A 10,704-nucleotide genomic window follows, 5' to 3' on the forward strand; every position below is an offset into this window, starting at 1 on the left:
AAACTGAAAAGACACAAATACTGCGGTGTGTAGCTCGGTATGGTCTACGCATGCAGTATGATTCATATTACTGTACCAGCTTCATTGCGATTTGAGTTGCAATCTAGGACTGCAAGAATATACGCCTCCGGCATGGCCTTCGGCCACCTCGAAAAACAACGGGTGTGTGAGGGGGTACTAGAATCGAAGATGCTAGTCAACATCGACAATGGCGTTTCATTCTCAGCAAGACGCTACCAACACGCTGGCGACTCCAACAATACAACCGAATCCACTGCGCTACTGCTCTTCGTTGCAGAGGACACTGAACAGTCCTGGCCAATCCATTTCGGCTACATCCATTAGCAGCAGTCGGAATTCGACCGAGTCGGACTCAAAACCAAGATATCCGATTTGGTCCACAGTAAATGTAGCCCCCTACACAACAAAACCGAATCCAGTAAATCTTCTCAGCGGCAGAGATTATGCTAAAATACTTTACAGACATACCTTAGCTTGCTGAAGAAAAAGTAAAATTGGGTAGCATTGACTCCTCGTTTGAATAGTACGAGCCATTCAGTCGCAGCTCTTCATTCCCGTTCTGTGCCTCGCGTAATCGCTGCACCATTGCCGACGAAAGCTCTTGTTGCTGTGTCTGAGCGCTCCAGTCGGAATAAACACCATCACTCTCGCATTTCAGCATGCGGCTGTAAGGTTTGCTGTCACCCTCCCTCACAAACAAAGTTATTGCGTTTTTCTACAGATATACCTTGCTCATTATAGAGAATCGCATCGTGTATCCAGGAGGACACAATACTCCACCACCGTTTGCTTCACCGCTGGTAACAACAGACAGCGTGAATGGAACGTATCCAGATCAATCTCCAACGATGAACTTGGCATATGCTATAGTCTACCATCTTCAATCGTGGATTTCAATTGACACGAATACACAAACGGCAGGGCGGTTGGGGGCGGATAAATCTTCAAAGCTCGTTGGAAAAAATGCTGCCTCCGTTTCCCCCACTGTTTGTGCTCTCGCCTTTGCTGCTGTTGCAATCTCGCAAGCCTCAACGCTTGCTTATGCTGTAGCCCACGCGCTGCAATGCTTTTTTGTTTGTGCAACTTCATCGTGATCCTGTAAGCGTTCGATCTTCTGTTGTCGCTTCTTCCGTCACAACTCCTCCTTTTGCGCTGATTTCTGTCGGACGCTCCTGGACCTCCTCACTGGTTCCTCCCTCTGTGTTTGCTTGGCGCTGGAACGGATCTTGCGCGGTGCGGGAATTGTTGATGGACTCAAGAGCTGCATCATCCGCCGATTCTCTTCCGCGAGCGCTTGGTCTCATATTCGCTAGCCGCAAGAACCCCTGGTTTCTCAGGACGAGTGGTCTGGAATTTGAAATTGATCAGTTTCTCTCACTGATAGACCAAATTTACCTGCGACCTCAATTAAATATTGTACGGTTTTCATGTTCATGCCTGTTTTTATCAGCCACGAACACCAACTCGTATCCGCTGAAATGAAGCGCAGCATAGTACATGTACTATGTAGGAACTCGAAAGAGTATGACGGATATTAGACTACTTCACTATTTTTTAAAAGCCACTTTAACCCGAGCGAATATAACTATTCTCGACATTGCGAGTAATATAAAACCCAGTGCCGATGATGCCGAAAATTGCCAGGAATAAAATACCATACGCGATTCTCATGCCCTTAACGTCTCCGACGAACTCAATCTTCTTCAGTTTCTCAATAAACTCGCCAATTTTCCCAACCTTCTTCTCCGTGAGAGCGCCCGGGTTCTTCGCGATGGCACTCCCAAGTTTCTGGAGCTTCTGGTCGCTCTTGATACTATTGACGACTTGTGCATCAGCCTGCAAACCCTTGACCTTAGAGGCCGTATTCGTTCCGAAAATCTTGGCTATTGGTGATACTGCCTTCTTCAGCATGTCCGTCACTCCCCTCTCCTCTTCCTCCGCTGTAGTTGTGCTGCTTCCCTTTAGGTTCCTGTTACTCCTTTCATTCGTGCTCTTCAGGTCGTCGGTCAAAGCAGCGTTCTCATTGCCAGTAAGGCCTTGGACGCCTGCTGCGAAGGCGAGGACGAGCACGACCAGGAGAAAGCTCTGACGCATGGCCTTTGAAAGTCGTTAGCTTTGGGTACTTGGAGATCGATTGGAAAATGAGCCATTCAAAAGCGCAAAGCCTCTCGCTCTTCCTCGACGCTCCAACAGCAAAAACCAACCCTGCAGTGCCCGTTACAATGACAAGGCGACGCAAATCGAAACATGTACAGAGAGTCTATCGTAGACAGCGACAGTCCCAAGAATGAGTTCCAGATGACCAACAACATACAAAATACCAGTAAAATCCTTCAAGTACACATTTTAGCAAATCTAAGAACCCATTCCTCGGCGTTCGTAGCCAGGATGAATTTACACCTTCTTCAAGTGTGAAGTTTTGCAGCATCAGAAAAGAATCGAAAATGAATCGACGAAGTGCCGGAGCGGTCGCGTAGAGAAAGTCACCAGGATGCTCTCGTCACATACGATTCGAACAACTTCAACGCAATAAACCTTGGCACTGCCAACGGTGTCGTAACAGTACATGGCAGCAATACTCGCAGGCCGGTTAAATGCTGATACACGTATTGCATCGTTGTCAACTCTGTGGTTATGAAGATGTACATTATGTGCAATGCTGCTGGTTAAACGCGTCATGCACAACGATCGCCTCGTCGACAAAATATTTCGGAGCTTTACTGCTGTAGATAAAAAAAAGCAACATAAACCGGTGAACATGATGAGCGTTGCCATGGTGGCAATGCCATCGGCAACGTGGGCTTACCGTACCGGTATCCCACGGATACCTGCTACAATTCAGTTGGCACTTCCAAGGTGGCAGCACCACCATTCGTACCATAGCGTTGTTAACGACGCACCGTTGGCTGTTGTCTCCTAAGTTATGTAACTGATACGAAGATTGCTAAGTTGGTTGCAATAATTAAGTGAAAGAGTCAACACCCAGGCAATCCACTGGGTCTGGGCTGTCCAGATCCAGACCAGAGTTTCGATCATAGCACCAGAATATGTGTGACACGAGGAAATACTCAACCGACGACTGCAAGAAGAACCTTTTTAATACCAGTTGTTCTTCTTGCATTGAATGTTGTGCGTGCAAAATTTACATCGTAAATTTTAGCACAACTACTGCCACATCAGCAAATCCATGCCCAATATTTCGCTAGCATGATGGCGGATTAGAGCGATTTACAACAAGTTTTATTGTGTGTCGCTGATACAGTAGCAACAACTCAACGGATAAGAAGGTATCAAATCGGGTCACCGGTGAGTCTGGTCGTTTTCGGGCCCGACACCAAAAAATGAGCCTGTTAGGACTCGTACCCAAAATAAATCGAAAACAGTGTTTAATAAGTTCGAAGTAGTAACCTATTGCACCGCTCACACGCTGCCCATATCGTGCAGTACTTGAAGCGATTGCAACTTGTTTACTTGCTCTAAGACCATGATATCGATCCAGTGTACTTGTATTATTGACTCTGTGAGTAGCCCACCGCGTTTGATATCCTTTTCGATAATACTGACCCTGTCTAACATTCTGTGCTCGACATTGCTGTCATTGTGCTGTATACTATTCGACTGATAAGTAGAACCGGCGTAGAGAGAACAAGGGCACCTTGTTAGGTTGGCATGATGCTTTGAATCACACGCACAGATCACGGAGAACCGGATGACTTGGTGTCTAGAGCGCTATTATACATCTACCCCGTTATCGTGATGTATCATAATAAGCCGCGTGATCCAGTGTCTTTGTAAACTCGTCCGCGTAAACCGTCACCGTCGTCAGCGAGCTCTGCCGACACGATCGATCTAATACCGTCAACTCCGTAGAAACTAGCACCAAATTCAACAGAACCTAAGCAAGACCAGACCCACCGGTGACCCGAAAAAAAGTCTACCCATATCCGTTGGTACCTCTGATTACTGATGCCATCAGTGATGGTATGGTGGTTAAGGATGTTTATTAGCAACGCCAAATTCTTCGCAACCTGGGACCATAACAGAACGTCGTAACTACAGTATAATATCATTTGAATTAAGCCTACCCTGGATTGAACATGCTTATAGAGTGCAACTTACAGCTCCAAAATAATAATGTTTTGAAAAAATATATTGAGATGTGGGCTGAGCCCAAGCGACAAAAGGAATACTTAGTGGTAGTAAAAAAAATCGAGGTACAACTTCTTTGGATAACTCCCTATTAATACGACCCCCCCCCCCCCTGGAATTCTGTCTTCGTTGGTTGTGATAGAATTCTCCGGCTAACTCACAAGTTTGTGGAGTACTAGGTAATAAAGTCTTTGTCAGTCACTCAATGTCACAGGTTGTATATAGCTAGTATCTAGCAATAAGGAGAGTTGGGGGCGTTCACCTTTACTTGCTGTCGGTCTTGGATGTAGTTTCAGACGATGCTAACAGCCCCTGTACCTTCTCCCATTGCAACGAGTTGACGTCCAGCAATTGCCACCGAAACTCCAGCGGTTTGGACCCCCGTCGATGACCCAGGTACCCCAGCCGACCGCAGTAGATATAAGGACCCTGCCCGACACACAACAACAGTCAGCATAGTACACCAACAATGCAATATATCCCGTATCGTACCTGTGTATGTCTGAGGAATAGCAACAATGGCTCCTCCTCCTTCTCACTGTCCTTGTCATAGTATGTTTCATCAAACCTCAAGCGCTCGTCTCCTCTCTTCGCTTTCCTCAATCTCATCACCAACGGCGACTCATCGTGCCATCGATTCTGCCCAAACCACTGGAAATGCACTGCACTGCGTCCGTCCGCATCCTCCAGATGGAACACATTGTCATAGGGCGACTCGCTCTCGACGTTCAAGAATAGCGCGACTGAATTCTTCCACGGCTGCACGCCACTCATTTTGGAGAACTTGGCCACATATCCAGGCGGACACAGACCTTGCATGGCCGTCTGCTTGCCTACAGGCAGCAATTGCGTTCCTAAACATCGTCCATGAAATTCCTCCAGTTGAATCTCGATCTGGGAACTCGATATGTGCAATTTCTTGCCCTTATTAGGGGATGATAGTTGCGTAACGGGCAAGTCTAAGGGCACAGGAGGTTCCATCTTAGCTCTCTTGGCTCTAGGAGGCGAACCCAGCGCTATCAACGCTTCGGTCTCCGTTTCTAGTGGCTCTGTGGTAGCCTCACGTTGTTGGCGCTGGCGCAGCGATCTCCTCACGGGGTATAATAGTCCCACCTCCTTCTTCTTGCGAGAAGGTGGCGGAGTGTATTGCGGGATCTTGGGTACATTTAGCGCCTGTAGCTGCTGCTGGTTCGCCTTGATGCGGCGCTGGCGCTTGGCCTCATATTCACTCAGCTCCATACGTTTTCGTTAAAACCGAGCATTTCATTTTTAACCGTACATTTTTAATGTATACTGTATAATTAAATGGTCCGATTATACAATGTATAGCCATTTCTATTTGATTTTAGAAACCATTTTGTGTTTCTATTTAACCTACAACAACATGAGCGCCAAGCCCAAACCGCCCAACAAGGCCCGACGCGCGCTGCTCCGTATTCGCGGCTACGTGGCTTCTCATAGCCTCTCGCTATGGTGAGTGGCAACTATTTTCCTCGCGCTCCTTCTGATATCAATATGGATGCTACACCCTACGTATCCATGGAGATATCGCCTTGCGATCCTAACACTAATTTACTCCATTTTCTGCTTGTTTAAGCTGGGGAACATACGTGCTGGGACTTATTTGGCTGTTACTGCATCCTGCCATCACCATCACTACCGGTAATCCCTCTTTATCTCCTTGTATGCTGCTAAAACGTGGCTAATTTCCCTTAAACACCCTTTTAATACCTTTTCAGGCGAATTGAAGTGCCGTGGGACGTACATGTCCGAGAACGCGCTACTGATCGACCTCATGGAGGCACGAGCGAGTCATCAAGAGGCTCATTCGGCTCGAAAATTCCACCAAAACCTGCTAAACCTGCCAGACTTGCCCCCCAGTGGCTGCGGTGACAACTGCTCACACGTCGTCGACTGGATCGACTCACAACTCCGCAGTCTGGACCGTGTCGAAGCCTACAGCCAAGTATTTAAGACAGGTGAAGCATCAACGCCACGTAGGAACGTGTATGGCATCCTGAGGGCCTCCCCGCTGGCTGATGGCAAGGTATGCTGCCACTCTGTCGTTTAAATTAGCTTATATGTACTAAAAGCACGTTCTGTAGGAAGCAATTGTGCTTGTCACACACTACCGTAATATCGGTACAGATAGCGGTGAGAACTCCGGGTTATCGTTGGGACTGGCCTTGTTAAAGTACCTTTCAAGGGCGAAATGGCTGGCTAAAGACGTGATTCTTCTCGCTGCAGACGGTAAACAACTTTTTTTCCCCCTAATATGCTGAATTTCTTATGTCTACTTTATTGTGTTGACTTGTAGATGGAGTTTTAGATGGAAGTGACGGGTATGCTCCTGGTACTGAAGCCTGGTTGCAAGCGTACCATCTAGATCCAGTAGACAGCGGCTTACAGGGTGTTCTACCTATGAGAGCTGGTGTTATCCGTGCCGCAGTCAAACTGGAGACGCTGTACAACTCACGTCACGTGGATTCGGTCGGGATTTACACGGCTGGGATGAATGGCCAGCTGCCAAACTTGGATCTTGTCAACACAGCCGTGCGCGCGTTCCGTCAGCACCAGATTCCTACGATTCTGGATCGTGCTGATGTCCAGGAAGACGGCGAACATAAGAGCTATGTTTCAAGAGTTCTAGGGTCCATCTCGAGCTTGAACGAGCAGTATACACCGCCGGAGCTCAAGGAAAAGGCTCGAAACTACCTGACGAACCTCAAGGGAATGCTGCACTTTATGACGACGTTGGCGACGGGGCCTTCGGGCACTCACGCCAACTTTATCAGCTACAATATCGACAGTATCACGCTGTCGCTTACAAAGAGTCAAACCTCAGTTGGACGTCCACTGGCCTCGCGTGATATACTGCGGTCGATTGAGATGGTGGTTCGAGCACTCAGCAATCTGGAAGAGAAGCTGCATCAGTCGTTTTTCCTCTATGTTCTGCCCAGCACGTCGACTTTTGTGTCAGTGGGTGAGTACATTTACGCCGTGCTTCTGGTAATCTCGCCGGCGATCGCGCATTTGCTCTTCTTGGCGAATCAAACTACTGGGATGCGTGTTGCGCTCGCGCTGACTGTTATTGTCGTGGTTGAAACGCTTTGTGTGCTTCTTCTGGTTGGAATCTGCAAGTATTTCGCCACTCCTACTGCGTTGTTGCATACGTTTAGCTCAAGTAACATGTCTGCTACAAGGTGGTTTGTACTGGCAATTGCAGTTTCCGTGATGCAAGTTTTGATTCTACTGGTGGTGATGCCTGCTCTGCGTTCTGTGACGGGCTTTGCTGGCTGCGTGGAGATTTACGACTGGAGGAGGAGAGTTACGGCGTACGAAGCTGAAGAGCAGAAGCTATTACAAGACTCTGAGAAGGCAACTGACAAGGCTGTCGTTGATACCAAGCCGAATGCCATCCCGACGCTGGATTCAGGCTGGCAAGGCATCAAATTCATTACTATGGCGGTGATTGTGTACGTTGTGTTGGTTTAATTGGATAGGTTTGGTGTTGTACTGACAATTTTTTTTTTTTGCTAACAGATACGCACACTGCATTATGAGCATCTTGAATTATCCGATGGCTCTCTTCTGCGCCATCCCGATGGCCCATTTCGCCCGCGTGATCCCTTTTGGCACTGCAACATTGCCCAAGAATGTTTGGAATGGGTTGTGGCTCTTTTTGTCATCGCCATTGGTTCTCTTCGTTTTGCTGAAGTGGAGTCGTCTAGGTACGGTCGTAGTTTTACGTGTATGGCTATATGATTGTCATTATGCTGACTTGTGCTTTGTGTGTACCAGATGTGACTGCTGGTTTATCGTACGCTGTGGACAGCTTTGTTCAGAGGATCAACTTGCTAGCTCTGGCGTATATTTGCTGCATCTACATCTCCGTCCACACTTTGTCACTTGTGGTTTGGACGTATCCAAGCGTCGGGCATTTAGATAAAAAACAAAAGCTGGAGTGAGGAAAACGAGGAAGGTCTACGTAACCAATGACTATTCCCCCCTGTTTTGTCGCGATTCTCACTGGAATGAGGCAGATTTTATTAAAATATTGGCTTGACGTTTCCTTCTGAGATTTATCTTACAAATGAAAAATTTGTGCAATATTCGCCGTGGAAACACTGTATCGGATGCAAAATAGCAGACGAATGATATTTTTATTCGCATTTATCGATTCGACCCTTCACCTGATAGAATGTCCACGTCACCAATCGATGCCCCACTTACGCTGTCAAGTCCGCCAACGGGAAGTGGAAGCAAAGACGTTAACAAGCCTTTCAAGGTCCGTTCGGAGCTGTTGGCATCCACTCGCCTGGCCTCAAAGGCTCAGCTACTGCATCATAACCGTTCATTGTCGATCCAAGTGATCGCCCATGAAGTTTTCTTGCTGGTTATTGCATGCACTAAATGTTTTGCAGTAGCAAACAAAGAACCACCCATGATAGGAATTTTGGGAGGCGGCAATGTTGGAACCACAGTTATCATGACACTCTTAGCCAATGGATACCGTGCCGAGCGTATGGCGCTGTCCACCCGTCAACCAGATCGAATCCCTCGATGTGAAGCACTAAAAGCTCCTTCAGCTCTGCCAATGTTCCAGTTACTACGACAATGCACGGTTAGCTCGAGAGAGTGATATCTTGATATTTTGCATGCCACCGTCTCAGTTGAAGAGCGTGACTATTCAAATTCGACACTCACTGGCTGCAAGCGCAGAAGCCCCGCCACTTGTGATCAGTGCGCTGTGTGGTGTCACTGATCATACTTTGAGTAAGGCCTGTGGATCCCAAGCAGTCGTCCGAGTGCAGCCTGAAGTCACGAAAATTGCGAGCTTATGGCATGAGCAACACGAGGAACATGCTGATGAAGAGCAACCTGTCGATGCTCGACTAGCGAGTTTATCGATGAACTTGCCGGATTATCAACAAGGTATGGCTGGTCGAGATCAGCAGCTTCTACCACTTCGTCTAGCAGCAGAAGCAATCGGTAAGCATACTTCTATTATTTCGATAGTTTGAGAATTTCTGTTGATATTCGAGACATTCATTGGAATTTAGCAACCCAAAGAGAAGAAGTACGCAACTTAATGCAAGCGTTTTGCTTGCTTTGCCGTCGCGCTTGGAGCCAAGCTATGAGCACAGAGGGCATAGGGAAAGTGCTATTTGGTGACAAGAATGAAGTGGTAATGGAATCCCTTGGCCAGGTGCTATCCGACTCCAATGGAGAACAGCAGCGGCAGAATGAGGACAGCAATAACCCGTTTGTGAGTTCGAATTGGCCATTGGAATGGGAGCAGGATTTGGTCGATCTATAGGCACAACTAGTATTGCATGCTCTACAGCACTCAACGTAAAACAAGATAGGGCGGTAAATATAGCGAAATGTGCTTTTTTTTCGATTCATCATGCTACACATCTTACAAACGCCGCATTTCTGAACCAAACACGAACTCGGGTCATTGATGAAATCTATCACTAGCCAACGTAGAGGGAAATGGATATATTCCTACCATGTTGTGGGAATAGCATGGCTACACGGAAATATTTTAATACATGCAGTAGACGGAAGGCGTAAACCCGAGCGTGGTGCCCACGGAGCAGGGCCGGCCAGTACTGTATTTGCGTAGGTGGGAATAGCGACAAGATCATCAGCCAACGGACCCATTACACTGTCTAGCACATTGGTTTTTTACAGCACGGGCCAGGGCCCAAAAGGGGGTGCATCGCAAAATTGTGGGGACAGGTTTGGGACAGGTCAGTGCTCGGACATTCAATAAAGAAATGTATAAGTGGTTTTGCTCAGCAATATTAAATAAATGAGTGATGAGAAAACAATAATAAAGAATGAGTAAAAAGTAAGTTTTGCATTGTGCACTAAAATTCTAGGTATCACCAGTACTATCAACACAAAAATGCAGCCCTCACTTAAACTTCTAAGCTACAAAAACTTTGTTTTGCAAGTACCTGGGTAGCACGATTGATTGGTGATGATAATTGCGAACCAATGATACCTTGACACCTGACTGGATCTGCAGACGATCCGAAAAAAAAATTACCGCGTCAGAACTGGTGAAGTTGTTCTCGACGCTGGTATGGGTATCACGAAACATTTCGCCGTCCTTGATTCGCTTTAGAATCTTGTCCATGGTTTGATGGCATCCGTCTTCCAATAGCTTATAGGGATATTTATCCCAGTGGTTGTTAGCAATCATGTTCATATTGTGGACCAGCTCGCAGTACCGGAATCAACGGCTTTTTTCAACCGATCGGTTGTAAGCAAAGGGACATTTGTTAGCGTGCACGAGGGCCACTAACTATTTTTACGATTTCTGTCGATTTTACGGTTTTGACTTAAAATGCACTTTTTACACCGGTTGCAAAAAAAGCCGTAAACTCCGGTACAGATTTATCAGTCAAGCGTGTAACATCGAGACAGTCTCATTTAGGTAACTTCTGTAACGGGGTACGAACCCCAAGTGTACCCAAGTTACATGAAAAGTGACCAGTCACTCTTGTAATACCTGGTACA

At 47.0% G+C, this 10,704-nt stretch overlaps 4 protein-coding genes across 6 annotated transcripts; 2 read left to right on the top strand and 2 right to left on the bottom strand.

Annotated features, from left to right (window-relative positions):
• Positions 1-1,587: 1,587 nt before the first annotated feature.
• Positions 1,588-2,115, bottom strand: PPTG_06733 (hypothetical protein; the record flags this gene model as incomplete). Its single annotated transcript, XM_008900773.1, has 1 exon — positions 1,588-2,115. The coding sequence occupies one exon, from the start codon at positions 2,113-2,115 to the stop codon at positions 1,588-1,590; it is 528 nt and encodes a 175-aa protein (XP_008899021.1).
• Positions 2,116-4,157: 2,042 nt separating this feature from the next.
• PPTG_06734 (hypothetical protein) lies at positions 4,158-5,450 on the bottom strand. 3 transcript variants are annotated; one of them, XM_008900776.1, is made up of 3 exons: positions 4,663-5,450; positions 4,433-4,599; positions 4,158-4,345 (listed from the first exon to the last, which is right to left on the bottom strand). In XM_008900776.1, the coding sequence occupies exons 1-2, from the start codon at positions 5,407-5,409 to the stop codon at positions 4,435-4,437; spliced, it is 912 nt and encodes a 303-aa protein (XP_008899024.1). In that variant the 5' UTR covers positions 5,410-5,450; the 3' UTR covers positions 4,158-4,345; positions 4,433-4,434. The 3 variants fall into 3 exon arrangements, with proteins under 3 accessions (XP_008899024.1, XP_008899022.1, XP_008899023.1); XM_008900774.1 differs by having other exon boundaries at positions 4,158-4,599; XM_008900775.1 differs by having other exon boundaries at positions 4,433-5,450.
• Positions 5,451-5,517: 67 nt separating this feature from the next.
• On the top strand, positions 5,518-8,292 carry PPTG_06735 (hypothetical protein). Its single transcript, XM_008900777.1, has 7 exons — positions 5,518-5,643; positions 5,768-5,832; positions 5,910-6,217; positions 6,276-6,420; positions 6,488-7,646; positions 7,714-7,901; positions 7,972-8,292. Exons 1-7 carry the CDS (start codon positions 5,555-5,557, stop codon positions 8,136-8,138), a joined length of 2,121 nt encoding a protein of 706 aa, XP_008899025.1. The 5' UTR covers positions 5,518-5,554; the 3' UTR covers positions 8,139-8,292.
• Positions 8,293-8,371: 79 nt separating this feature from the next.
• Positions 8,372-9,574, top strand: PPTG_06736 (hypothetical protein; the record flags this gene model as incomplete). Its single annotated transcript, XM_008900778.1, has 3 exons — positions 8,372-8,794; positions 8,844-9,162; positions 9,234-9,574. The coding sequence occupies 3 exons, from the start codon at positions 8,372-8,374 to the stop codon at positions 9,488-9,490; spliced, it is 999 nt and encodes a 332-aa protein (XP_008899026.1). The 3' UTR covers positions 9,491-9,574.
• Positions 9,575-10,704: the final 1,130 nt, after the last annotated feature.

The sequence above is a fragment of the Phytophthora parasitica genome (assembly GCF_000247585.1).
Source record: "Phytophthora parasitica INRA-310 unplaced genomic scaffold supercont2.10, whole genome shotgun sequence".
Lineage (NCBI taxonomy): Eukaryota > Oomycota > Peronosporomycetes > Peronosporales > Peronosporaceae > Phytophthora > Phytophthora nicotianae.